This window comes from Serpula lacrymans (genome assembly GCF_000218685.1).
Source record: "Serpula lacrymans var. lacrymans S7.9 unplaced genomic scaffold SERLAscaffold_1, whole genome shotgun sequence".
NCBI lineage: Eukaryota > Fungi > Basidiomycota > Agaricomycetes > Boletales > Serpulaceae > Serpula > Serpula lacrymans.
Window position 1 is genome coordinate 4,404,121 of NW_006763290.1, and position 13,508 is coordinate 4,417,628.

The 13,508-nt window shown below is 42.6% G+C and overlaps 5 protein-coding genes across 5 annotated transcripts; 1 reads left to right on the plus strand and 4 right to left on the minus strand.

Moving 5' to 3' along the window:
- Nucleotides 1–463: 463 nt before the first annotated feature.
- Nucleotides 464–3,070, minus strand: SERLADRAFT_412417 (uncharacterized protein; the record flags this gene model as incomplete). Its single annotated transcript, XM_007312677.1, is given in 11 exon segments — nt 464–709; nt 772–915; nt 1,160–1,230; nt 1,283–1,589; nt 1,631–1,671; nt 1,691–1,705; nt 1,904–1,936; nt 2,135–2,210; nt 2,672–2,692; nt 2,730–2,933; nt 3,014–3,070. 11 exon segments carry the CDS (start codon nt 3,068–3,070, stop codon nt 464–466), a joined length of 1,215 nt encoding a protein of 404 aa, XP_007312739.1.
- A 492-nt stretch (nt 3,071–3,562) lies between these two features.
- SERLADRAFT_432499 (uncharacterized protein) lies at nt 3,563–5,951 on the plus strand (the record flags this gene model as incomplete). The annotated part of the gene is made up of 3 exons (XM_007312678.1): nt 3,563–4,027; nt 5,655–5,681; nt 5,739–5,951. The coding sequence occupies 3 exons, from the start codon at nt 3,563–3,565 to the stop codon at nt 5,949–5,951; spliced, it is 705 nt and encodes a 234-aa protein (XP_007312740.1).
- A 2,304-nt stretch (nt 5,952–8,255) lies between these two features.
- Nucleotides 8,256–9,071, minus strand: SERLADRAFT_376091 (uncharacterized protein; the record flags this gene model as incomplete). Its single annotated transcript, XM_007312679.1, has 3 exons — nt 8,256–8,488; nt 8,545–8,620; nt 8,680–9,071. One exon carries the CDS (start codon nt 8,478–8,480, stop codon nt 8,325–8,327), a length of 156 nt encoding a protein of 51 aa, XP_007312741.1.
- SERLADRAFT_455139 (uncharacterized protein) lies at nt 9,039–10,266 on the minus strand (the record flags this gene model as incomplete). The annotated part of the gene is made up of 3 exons (XM_007312680.1): nt 9,039–9,799; nt 9,852–10,145; nt 10,202–10,266. The coding sequence occupies one exon, from the start codon at nt 9,779–9,781 to the stop codon at nt 9,200–9,202; it is 582 nt and encodes a 193-aa protein (XP_007312742.1).
- Nucleotides 10,267–12,056: 1,790 nt separating this feature from the next.
- SERLADRAFT_404846 (uncharacterized protein) lies at nt 12,057–13,322 on the minus strand (the record flags this gene model as incomplete). The annotated part of the gene is made up of 8 exons (XM_007312681.1): nt 12,057–12,094; nt 12,144–12,204; nt 12,225–12,270; nt 12,361–12,428; nt 12,589–12,625; nt 12,872–12,881; nt 12,960–13,166; nt 13,223–13,322. 8 exons carry the CDS (start codon nt 13,320–13,322, stop codon nt 12,057–12,059), a joined length of 567 nt encoding a protein of 188 aa, XP_007312743.1.
- Nucleotides 13,323–13,508: the final 186 nt, after the last annotated feature.

The following is a 13,508-nucleotide window of genomic DNA, read 5'->3' on the forward strand; positions in this document are numbered from 1 at the left end:
ACATGAATGGATAAAATCAGCCCAAAGTGTTGGCCAGCCTTCTTATATCAATGTTCAAGTTTACCACTTCTTGCATGGCAGTGTGTATATTTCTATTGCATGCACATCTCTAGGTTGCTCAGTCTTTATGTGAGTTCCTCGAGCCCATATTCTCTTTTTGCTAGCAACAGTAGCTTCTGAGATCATCCGGTGTCAAATTGATACAGATCCTGCTCACCCCTTTACATCAGGAAATTTACATGTATCTTAGGCGTTTTATTTTCAATTGTAAGCTACGTCAAGCCATATCAAGCCATATCAAGCCAACAAAGGCAGATAAGTGACACTAAGGCCAAGATAAAGCTGTCAAAAATCATGTATTCTAAGACTAAGATTATGGTCACAAGACCAAAAAGCCATTATAAGTGGTTAAGAAAGACTAAGATGAATTTGTTCTGAAAAATGACTAATAAGGCAAGTAAGACTAGAAAGCAATTTCAAACACATTCTGATCAATAAATTTATTAACATAGAATAAGTCAAAAGAATCAAGAGAATTGGCACAGTTGATATCTTTTCCTATCAAAGCATCACCAAAAACAGGCATCATATGAGCCGCTCGCATGATGCAGTCTGTATGGATAACCTGAAGTGTAGGCGAGCCATCCTTGTTATAATCTGGATGCACAATCCACATCCCAGTGAGCTCATCACATTCATCACCACTGCACTAATGCACATGGGTAGCAAAACTCCTCGATAGGAAAAAAAAAAGAGTAGTAAAACACGAACAATATCAAGGCCCTGCATGCCAGGGAGTGTAGCATTGCGTTCTACAAATACTGTGTCATGCCAAGCTGGACCTTTGTGCCACATTGGCGTTACATGGATCACTTCACGATGCATCCCACCAACACCACTTTTGTCACTTAGTGCCTGGAAATATATGGTTGCAGAGTGCACCACTGATATTTTTGTGTCAGGGAAAAGCCTGGGGCAAGCTCTCAAGGGAACATCATATGAGGGGGGAGCATCTGGGTTGTCCAGATGTTCCTGGCTGTATAAAAATTGTTGGATGTGCTCTACAAAGGGTGATTGTTGGATTTGTTCTCCGAGTTCATGAGGTGTTCACATGTAATTAGGTTCTAGTTATGTACATAATTAGTTAACACAAATTTACAAGAAAACAGAAGATGTGGGCTTGGTTACTGGTCCTGACTTCATCGGCATCTTCTTCTATATCCCTAAGATCTGAAAAGAGTTAGTTGACTAACCATGTAGTTACACAGAAAAAAGAACTTACCTTCAAGCTCTAAGTCGGCATTGGCCCATGCATATGTTAGACTATCATCCTCAAGCATCCCTCGGCTTGTAAAATCCACACGTGATGCCGCTAGCTTGTCAAGTTGTTGGTTTGTAGTAAGCATTTGTCCTAGGGCTTCATAATAGCTGGAACCTCTCCAAGGTTCTTTGATGGCCTTGATGTGTTTTGCCTCAGTGATAAATGAACAGAGGCCATTTGGGGCCCCAAACTGACGAACGAGGAGAGGGTAGTGTGTGAGAGAACGTTGGGGAGGGAGGAAAAAGCCAGTAGGACGGATACTGAGGGTCTGGAAAATAGTTCAATGTTTGAAGGAAGTCAAAGACATACTCTTGGGAATAGAAAGAAACCCGAGAAAAGCAACTGCATTTCTATGTGCCCAACGCACACCATTATGTACATTACCTATAAATATATACATTGGATATAATTTGTTTTGTCCTGTTGCAACAAAAACAGTCATTTTATCACTCCCAAGGATGATTGGGACAAACATCAATCCATGAGTGTTAGCATCTTGAGCTATATTGTCTGCATGTTTCCATGCCCAATCACCAGACATGAAATGATGGTATTTCCGCTTGCCTGTGCTGTCATACTCACGTACGGGCCTGTAATCAAACCATCCTGCGAAGTCTGGATTTGAAAGCATATTTTTTACAATGGCATGTGGGCTGCAAAACCAGACTTTATAAGGTTTAGTTATCTAGTGTGGGATATCAGTGTCTAGAAGTTTGCCGTTGTAAGCAAGCATGAAAGATTGCCAAGGAATATCTCCAAGTGATGTTGAATCAATAGTCCTATAAAGGTCATCAGCACTGGCAAAAGGCACACAATCTTCCTGTAAGCCGTTTTTGATGAAGGATGCACGCCAAAGGTCCATGAGCGTATTAATATCCCCAGCAGACACCTGTGTTTTCTGATACAGCAGTTTGGCAGCTTCAAATTCAATGTGATCATAATATGTGTTAGTTTTGGTGATTCTGCACCTAGTTGTGCTATCTATTTTCCCTTCTTTCTAAATCACTTTCCTCTTTATTTTTTCTGCTGTATTGTTCAGTATTCACTGAGCATTCTATAATTTCGCCTTTGTGGCTGATTTGTTTACCTTTGTTTACAAAACTTCGGACTAGTATTGCAGAGTCCAGTATTCCTATTCTTTAGTTACTCATACTGGACTCTAGGTACTGTACACATTCTGTACTCTCTGATAATATAGTTACTCATACCGGACTCTAGTTCTGTCCCTGTTAGCTCTCAGCAAGTGGCTAGACACTTCCCAGAAGTTCTCATTTGAACAATATGGTGTCCGGTCTTCCTTGGAGGGATTCTGCGGTGGAATAGGCAGCTCTCCTGCAGGTAGATAGACACCGTGTTCATCACATGGCAAACCTGAATAAATAATCAAAGATTGAAATAGTAAAAAGACAGAATAATCACCATTAATGAATGGATGGTATTCAAACTCAGGATTTGGCCTTTCCTCGTGTGGAGGGATGTCCTTGTCACCATTCTGCACAGGTTCTATGTCCTCATCATACATCTGATCCTCATCCTCATCCTGTGTTGCTTTGTCTTCCATATCCACATCTCTGTCTGTCACATCCTGTATAGCATCCTGTTGGGTCTTGTTCTGAGTTAAATCTCAATGCTGGAGCTGTGTAGTGTTCAAAAAGGACAGGTGGTGCGTCCGTATATGCTTTGTGAGCCCACTTTGATTACAAAACCATTGTTTGCAGCCCAAGGTGTCACAACGAAGGAGCTTGGCATTGTGAGATTGATGAGATTGTGATCTGTGGGTTGGGGAAGTTAAATACATTGGATGTAGAACCAAAAGAGAGAGACGCAGCTACACATTGTTACAATTTCTGAGTCACATTACCCTGGGCGTGCGACAGGCTGTTAGCCACACCATGGGTGCATTTTCAAAATACTTGCTCACCTATTGATATGTACCCCATTTCCATCTCTCACTTCTACCTCTTGCCTCATCCTCTTAACTATGAGCTGACCAATCACTTGTGCCAAGAATGCAAGCCAGCACCCTGGACAAGTTGTGTTGGACTCTCAGCCCAAGCGTCGGACATGAACAGAAATAGCAGAAGAAAGAAAAAACAAAGCCCACAATGACAAAATGACCACACTTGCTATCAGGCAGGCACTTTCAGCTCTGGCAAAAAAGGAAGACAAACAAGCAAGAGAAGACTTAGCAGCAGAAAATCCAGTTCCACCTCCTTCTCAGCGCAGTGTGCTCAGCCAAAGATGGCATCAAAGACTTTAGGACCTGGCATCACTCTCAGGCGTCAGAAAAGCAACCACATGGTCATTCCTGATAGCAAAGAAAAAAGAGTGTCTGTTGGAGGTAATGAACAATACAAAGAAGACTCTGACCTGTCACCCCCACCACCGTCCCGATTTCGACACAGAAGAAACCTGTCTCCCCCACCACCATCTCAAGTTCAATGCAGAAGCAGCCGAGCTATTGATATTCCTGCTAGTGAGGAAGATATTGCAGAGACTCATTGGGGAGACTTTGATAATGGGACTCAGCTTGATATGGCCAATCCAGGTGATTGTTCAATCAATGAGAGCGGGGGCCTGGGTGTTGCTACAAGAGAAAGAGTTAGTAAGCATACTGAAGTTGATGAGAGGGCCAGAGAGGACATTGAAGAAAGCGACGAGGAAGAGCGGCCAAAGAAGAAGAAAAAGATGAACATGAGGGAAGCTGTAAGTGCACTGCATAAACAATCTGATGGCCCAGTTAATCAGAAGGCACCTTGCCTCATCAGTGCGTCTATCAACCATCAGCCACCACCAAGGGAATCAGAATGTGGGAGGCAACAGCCACATGTCAGGTTCGAGTCATTTTCCCTAATTTGCTTGATTCCATTATACTCATGCAATTGTCACCCATGATGTTACTTACACCCTCAACTCTATTTTACCACAATCCAAGAATAGCTGATGGCTCAGCTGTGCAATCCTTTGAACTTGATGTAGTCGAAGATTGGGCTAATCATGTTGCTAGCAATGCTAATTCCATCAAAAGCCAGGGCAAACTACTTGCCACAAACAGCAGATTGTTGTCTCAAATCACTGACATTGAAAAGTCCAAAAAAACAACTTCAACAGCTCTAACATCCTTATCTAGCACGGCCAACTCATCTAATGCCCATGCAAATGACGATAATAATGGCAGCCTGTATCATCCTGGTGGATTCATTGACCCGGATGAGGATGAAGCAGATGAGAAAATGGCTTTAAAAGGGAAAAAGAGGACCACTACATCAGTACATATCCCCACTCTACACAGTCCACTCACTGAACTGGTTTTTAGAATCAGGTCACAATAAGTCGGAGAACCGTGATCTCCATGAGGGATGTCACATAGACAATAGATGGTGCTTGGTCTTCGTACCAACATTTCAGCAATAGCTTGGTACCTCTGAGAATCCATGGAATCTCAATGATCCCAAAGTATTGATTGCTATGCAGGTGATCTGGGATGTTGTGTATCCTGATATTGTTACAATTAACATACCAGCACCTACTTACGCTTCACTTTTGTACTTCTACTTCTATTTTCCAAGTCACATGACCAGTCATGTGACACATCACCTGACCAGTGTCTAGACTCATCATGTGACCGGTCACATGCTAGACATCGGACTTTGAACTTTATTTACAACTGTACAGTACCTCATGTATTTTAGTATATATACAAGAGCAATACATGGGGAAGGACTCAGCGAGTCCTCCTGTTGTCTAGCATAACTAACTCACTGCAGCCTAAGGGGTAACCACCATCATCTTCTTTATAGTGTGTTCCTGTGTGCGCCAGAGTAAATAACTCTTGGTTGTTACAGATATTGTGTACCTTGTTAGTGTGAACTGTCCTGTTTATTGTGTAGTAAGTAATTCTCCTATGTTTTTTTTCTTCGTTACATCTCACATACCCTTTCAGCTTGGCCAACAAGTCTACAAGTGGCATAACAGTTTCAGTGCTTCAGCGCAGGCAATGTTGGAGCATTTATTCGATACTATGCCTGACTTCAGGTCCCAGGAATCTTGTCAGTTGTTCTCAAAGTCTATGCTAGAAGATTTGACCTTTTTATACGGGGTTGTTGGACCGGAGAGATCAGTGAGTCCACCCACTTGTATTTCTATCCAATGTAGTATCCATAATAATATATTCTTATATTACTAGAAGCATTGGGGAGCATTCTGCTCCCCTTTTATTTTACAGACATTTGCATCCCATTTGGATGTAATTGTTGGCTCAGTTGATGTCCCAGCATTGTGGGCAAGTCATGCCACCGCCAGTTCATCTGAACTTGTCAAAAACCTTCCATAGGGTGCTTTAGCACGGTGTGGAGCTGCGGTATTTTTTTTCTCATTTTTTTCCCTGGACTATTACTCATTTTTGGTATACTTTCAGGTGGAACATATATTTACAAAGCAAAGTCAAGTCCCCATACTTTGTGCTGAGGATAAGGAGGAGGATGATGTCTCTCTTGAGGGGAGGAATAGCATGTCTACCGGCAAATCATTCCTCAAGCCCATCCCTCAGCTAAATGTACTCAGCGGAAAAGAGACAACTGTACACGACAACTTCTCTAGCGCCAATTGGGGAGCAGCTACCCGTGGCTAGGTGACATCCCTCAAATCCCTCCAGCCTGTGTCGATGATGAGAACTGTTGTTAGAAAACCACACACAAAAACAAATTAACACACAATCCTCCCAGATTCCACGGAACTTGTTTATGGGCTTTGCCTCCTAGAACAGTGGGTGCTCTGGTTGTTCGTGGGGTGGTATGTATGAGGATCCTTTAAAGTAAAACCCAGAGATGTATGGGTGTGGGTTTTGAGGAGGAGGGATAGTTGGAATATAGAAAGATAGGGGCTTTGTGGCGAGTATAGACGAGCACTACCTTGCTAATCGTAGCACAAGGTAGGTTTGAGAACGACAATATGACAAGGTTCCCAGTGATAGCAGGCTCCTGATGCACAAACTGTAGTGCTCAGAAGGACTCTAATTGAAAGGGATGACAATGACTTCAAAAGTGGGAAGTGACGATAACAGCAGTTGACAGTGGTAGCAGTGGGAAGTGTTGTGACTACACTGGATCACAAGCAGCAGAGTAGTGAACTTGAAATTAGAGAAGAAGTCTGGAATTGAGTTCTTGTTCTTTACAAGGTAAAATACAGGGGTTTATATAGTAAAAGAAAAGTAGGCTATGCACAGTATAGCTATGCAAAAAGAATGAGAAAAAACATGAAGGAAGGAATGTACGCTGACAAATCCTGCGTAGGTAGTACAGGATAAGATTGTCAAAAAAAGGAAAAGAAAGGGATAGAACAATGAATGCTGTGAGTAATGTCACAGGTTTGTACAGCCATAAAGTAAAGTCTAATAGCAAAAAGAGAGCAGGAAAATCATGATGTCATGGGAAGATACAGGTAAAAAAAGGGCAAGGCAAAACACTATCAGTATCAACACAGTTCCTTTATTGTCAATCAGGCATTCTAAAAAATATGTGTCCATAAAAATGATTCAAGAATCAAAAATAATCGCACTATAAATGAATGTTCTGCTGAAAAAAAAGAAACTGGAGCCACCGGTCCACCACCTAGTCCAAATCCGACAGTTCCGTGGCCTCACCAATGGACTGGTTGTGTTGGACCACCTGGTCAAACGAGGGAGGGAGAGGAGTAGTCCCAATTTGGAACAAGTGAGTCCCAGGCAGCGTGTGGTAGGTGTAGCTGTAGTGAAGACGATGGACAAAAGATAAGTGTACCCAAGTGAATGGGACAGCAATGAACATGGGCGACGCAAGGGGATGGACCTTCTCCAGCTCAAAAACTACCCACCCACGCTCCAACCAGGCAAGATGAGTAACCGATGTCTTGATAGTATATGATGGTAGATCAACATCATAAAGATGGACCTGTTGCCCTATTGAACCGGCCGCCGGGGCTTTGCTGATATCAGCAGTGGCACGTGGTAGTCGACGGATCAGCGACGGAAGCGGATAGGAAGTGGTGACATCAGAAATGGTGGGGGTGCAAATAAGATGAGGAGGAGGAGGGTGGAGGTGACGAAATGGTGGATTAGAATGGGGATCCAGAAATGACTGTTAGGTGAGAATAAAAAGGAGAGGAAGGGGCCCATGGTGGGGCTAGGCAAAGGAAGGGAAGTGAAGGAAACGACAAAAACGAGGGCGCAATGCAATGTATAGCCAGTGGCGACGCAAAAATTTGCCGAAATGCCGAAACATGGAAAGTACCGAATGGCAAAGCAAAGGTGAGCGTGACTGGATTGCTATTTCATGTGGCACTGTGCCTGTGTGGTGCAAAGGCGAGTCTTTTTGAATATTTGCTTCGTTATTGACACCTGTCCATGCTACCAATCAACTTTGGTGCATGATACCGGCAACCATTGAAGATATTTACAAGAAGTCCGTCAAATATACGAAAGCAGAAGGGAAGCATGACCTAATGGAAAGTGACACAGAGGAAATTGACCTCCGTGCATGTATCAGAGATGTCTACGTTTTAAGCTTTTATTTGAATGTTTTTCATGTTCTTCCCCATTACAAATTTCATTTTCTCAAAGGACCGTAGTTACACTTTAATAGTAATTTTGGTGGTAAAATATTTTGCTATCTTTTCTATCTTCTGTTATCTTGCTATTTCCTGTCTTATGCTACTTAGCCTGTCTTGTCGTTACCTTGTGGCTTTTGTCTCTTAATATTACTTGTTGATATTGTTCTGTCTTACATTATCTTGAGGTGCTTAAAAAATAAGATGCTTGTAAGTCATAACAAGAAGACTGATCTGTAGAAATTATATTATGTAAGCAAACTTTGGAGCTTTGCCCGGAGATTTGGATAGCCTTCACATCCCATACCATTGAAATGTATACATTCCCACACTATGGGCTGTTCACGGTTTTGAGCCACTCCAACACTACAGCCGGCAGTAAATTTTGCTCTATGGTTGTTGGAGACCAAACACTTCCGAGTCATTCCTGTACCCACAAGACAGTGGCACAAAACCATATTTGCATGGTCTCAAACAGTCCTCTGACACCATTCTCCAGTACAAGGACAATCACTGCTGGATAGTTGCGTGCAACGATATGAACGCATATGGTACCACAATACCATACCACCGGCATCAGACATGGTACACCAATTTCATACGAATTCATTCTACTGACACTATTCTACGCCATATTTCAGAGAACTGATATATGGTAACTGGTGATGATATGAACATGTATGGGGCTGATAGGCCATAACCACAAAAACACAAGATGGTGAGTTTCGTCCATAGTAAACTAATCTATCAATACTATCTTATGGATCATTTTGGTTAGCTATCATACAGTAACTTATGGCTATACGTCCACGTATAGTGTCACCACACTGTATGGCCCAAATCAGAGATGGTATGGTGGGTCTAGCTGCCAGATGGTCACTTACCATTATGTGATCGTGTATGGTATGATAAAATCATATGGCAGAAATGAAAAATGGTACATTGGCTTTAGACTACTCAGCCGATACTATCATTTTGCTTCATAGTGAAATACAACATGGTTTGTCCTGTAGTTATTAAATCTACTTTTCTGATACCGTCCTACAGCACTATCCTTATGGACTGCAAAATAGTATGGTGGGACTATATCGCTGTGTATAGTTCACATCAACTGTTTGCAAATTTTCTCCGAGTGACCCCAAATGGTGTTAGACGGCTGTTTGACCATGGCAGAAAAGATTTAAACTATGTATAGATATCTTACGCTGTTTGATTACACTGTACTATAGGAGCGTTTGTGGTAGTGCCCCTCCCTATCAATATCAGCATAAGATACACCAACAATAAACCAACCCATCAAACTTCAATATTCTTCATCTTGCGTATCCTCAACCGATTCCAGACAGCCAGAAAAACTCTTGTATACAATATTGCGTGGTCCTGCGACATGTAGCTAACAGATTTTCGGATTTGCTTCAAGGCGATATTGCCGCATTCAGCGGCACTAGAGTTGATTTGTGTGAGTCGAGGGTCCGTGCTGGCATAGCTGGTAAGAAAAGCAGCTGGCAAGCACTTAGTATGCCCTTTAGCATGAAATCCATCAACCACAAAGAGGGTATCTGCAAAGAACTCCGGTTCTTGAGTGATACAGTAAGGTGCCAAAGCACATGCAAAGTTGTAGACAACGACTCTTGGGGCCTTCGGCCAACGCATCACAATGGCCAAAAAAACATTGTTTTGCCCCTCACCTCGGGGTATGCAATGGAATCCATAGCATATGCTGTGTGTGCACCATGCACGCATCAAACCTCCTGTCAGCCTCTTTTCACTGTATTGTGAATAGTATTTAGAGCATTTATCTCCTCGCTGTCCGCCAGGTTCTTCACAAAGGTCGTGCTTGAGGTGGGGATAACAAGGACGATGCCAAATCTGGGGCATGCTATAGAAGCAGCCTGTTTGTGTAAAAGTTCAGTCTTGTGATATAAAATCCAAGGATTAGTTGTCTAACCTTCTGCTATTCAGATGAGACACCAGGGTCAGGTGTAATGCAAGGAAGTGGAGAATTCTTGACCAGCAAAGACTTCAAGACATCGCAACTACACACATACAGCCAAAAACAGACCGCAATGACATTCAAAGGATAGGACTTGTTTTGGCTTTTGTGGAACTTTAACACATTGCAAAGACATGGAATGCCTACCAAGTATGATGCATTTTCCTTGGTAGGTGACAGAAGAAATTGGTACAGCTTGTATTGAACTGACCGGTTGACCAATTGTAGGATTGAGTCTTTGGCTACAAGCTTCCACCGACCACAGTTAGAGTAATGTTGTATGCTATCAAAATTGTTGTACATACCTGTATAAATAGTATCCGATATAGACAAGGTGGTTTACTTGTGATGTCCCCCGAACCAGAATGGTGTAGAAATAGATTTCCGAGTGCAATGTTGATCTCCTTAAGCTTGGTATAAATATCTAGAACAGTTTCTGTCCTTGTCAATATATCATTTGCGTTCCGTTCGGCATTTAGAGCTATAGAGTGGTCGCCATTATCAACATCTACTTCGGTCCCTATGACTGTGGTCGAGCGCAAAGAAAATTTGCCTAAGATGTTGTGAATTTTAACATGTAGAGTATTATCTATGATAACTGTAACGACCAAGAGTTAGTCACTTTGGCGCACAACTCAGACAAGTAAAAGGGAATACCAATCAACAGTATGTACCATTGATTGGTCAAAGAGTAAGGAAAGGGATCACCCCTTAGGTTTCAACAAGTTAGTTGTGAGGATACAACAGGAGGACTCGCTGAGTCCTTCCCCAAGATCTATTGGGGTTTATATACTAGTATAGGTTTGTTTGTACATATGTACTGTACAGTTGCTAGAAGCAGTGGCTGCTGATGTCATGGGGCCTAGCCTGTGTGACCAACTCCACTGTGTGAGATACTTGTATCTAAAATAAGGATAAAGGCAGCGCCACGCGAGAAAGGTGGAGTTTGAACTGAAAGGGAAGTGCCACATGGCACAGTGTGAAAACTACAGTACAAGGTTAAAGCGGAGAATGAAAATTAAAGGAAAGGTCCGAAAATGAAAAGTAAGGTAAATGGTCACATGACTGGTCATGTGACTTGGAAAAAGTAAAAGTAAAGTACGAAAAGTAAAGTGTGAGTAGGTACTGGTACGTCAATTGTAACAATAACCTGTTGATGATTCTTGTAACATACCAGCTCACAACAAACTGATTGGGGATGTGAGATTGTTGGTGGGCAAAGAGAAGGAAGGAGCTGTTTCTGGCTGAAAGTGAGCGTAACTCCATCCCAAATAGTTTCTTCCGGGAGAGGTCCACATTTGGTACATTCCATGTTGTTGTTTAATTGCTGAAGTCACACGTAAGAAAACCAAATGGCTTGAAAGGTCTCCTCAGAAATGAATTATTGACGTGACCCGTGGCTTTGGTATCGGCGTGATACAACAGACAAATGAAATGAAAGGTGTCTCTGATGTTGTAAACTCACTTGTATATTTGTTGAGGAGATCGTGAGTGAAAATGATACAGTTGTTCCAGTTAAATAGACCCATCTCTTGTAAATTGGGTCCGATAAATCTTCATTTGATGGGGGGACAGCTTGTGCATGGCTGGATTTCAATTATACATGGTAGGGCACCTGTCAAAGTATAGATAGTACACGAGCAGCGCTCCTTCTCTCGCAATGTCGAATATCTTGCATTTGAACAGGCACAGCTTGATAAATCACTTATCTCAAGAAGGGATGGAGTGGTTTGAAGTGGACGAGGACAAGGGTATAGCTGTATGTCTTCATTGAGTGAGGTCCAAATTGGAGGCAGAATTGCCTGATACAATATTGACCTCTGGCTTTTCGATTGAGCTGTACAGACGCGGGTAGCTGCTGTCTCGCTATTAGTTTTAGTCTAAATTCTGATAGCAGAAAATAAACTCACTGGATAACTCATCACTTGGATTATCTGCATAGTTATCTCGCGTGTTAGGATCACTGGTGAGAAGCTTTTGAAGTTGGTGACAGGCTTGCACTACATGGGGACAACTACTAGTACAATCTTTATTACAATTCCACTGCCCCTCTCCTCCGTCTGAACCAGTGTAAGACACAATTACGCGGTTTTTTGCAGATAGCTGGTTTAACAGCACAACCAAGAATAAGTTTGTTGAGATGTTGTCATCAACAGGCTGTCAAGAAAACAAGATGGCACATTCTTTGTCTTCAAGTACTATAGTGTTTAGCTGTGAGAGCGTCAAGATATTTGTAGAATAGCTTACCCGCATAAGTGAATGTGGTCTCATCCACAGGGAAGCACTCTTCTCCATACTCCTCAAAAAACTGAACATGGACGCACTCACTGGCTTTTGGACAAAAACACACAACCACCAATTCTGAGTGAATTTTCTTCATTTGAAGATGGTAAAACATGCCCTGTTCCAAACCGCGGATTGGTGAGTCTCACATCATTGTGATTTTGGAATCATGGTTACTCACTGTGCATGTGCTACTTTTATTATCCCATCCTTGAATGACAAAAATGGTACGGGTGACTTGATATATAGCTACACACTCTGATAATACCAGGTCAACAAAACTATCATAACTAGTATCCCCGTGGCTGTTAGCCAAGGGCTCGACATCATGGTTGTTCACCAATCACAGAGGTGTGGGTGAATCAGGAAATGATGGCTCGTGGTTGTCATCAAAATTTGGATAACCCACTGGCAGCTCATTCTTGACCACTTTTTGAACACCACCACTTGAAATTTTCCATCAGCAATATAGAAATAATATTTCCACATGTGTTTTCCAACAGCCCAATACCTCCTCAAGCTCTTTATCGCACGATGGCAGCCTCTAATGGCAATAAATGAATCCGACAATGTCGCCGATGCGCAGGAAATCTGCCATTGGCATTATGCCAACACACAAAAGCTGAGAGGAGGTATCTAGAATATGTAAGTCTTTTTCTTTTTCTATGTTATCCCAGAAACTTAGGACTTACTAGCCACACACTGATGTCAATAATGATGTCCGCTCATTGAGTGGTCATGATGACTTTGCCCCAGCCAATCTCCTTGCTCCTTCCGTACCAACTCCAGGTACAGAGCCTATTGAGAACCAGAAAGAGGGAGACGACTTGGCCACACCATCTGGCCAAGCAGCATTTGTCTTGCAGCCACTTTTGGCCCAACCACCAGCCCACCCTGGCTCTCTCCACACATCAAACATAGACCCCATTCCATTCTCCTTCAACTTGACCAACAAAGTACCCCTAACCTGTTTTGCACCTCCTTGATCTGCAATACCCAAGGAGAGGTTGTGATCCAGATGTCCCTCTTGCCAATGAACTCACTTGTTCCCCCCGACACTTTGAATGCTGACCCACCTTTTCCCTTGCTTGACTGACCAAGTACTCCACCCAACCCTTTCAACACGTCCTCAATCTCTGACATCCCAGAACCAGTAACCCCTCAATCGTTTTATTCACATAAAATGGGCATGTTGTCTGACCTAACAGGTAGTGTTACAATAACACAATTTTCGGACCTTCCCTTTACTTTTATTCTCCGCTTTAACCTTGTACTTTAGCTTTCACACAGGGTGCCACGCGGCACTTCCCCTTTTTGTCCAAACTCCTC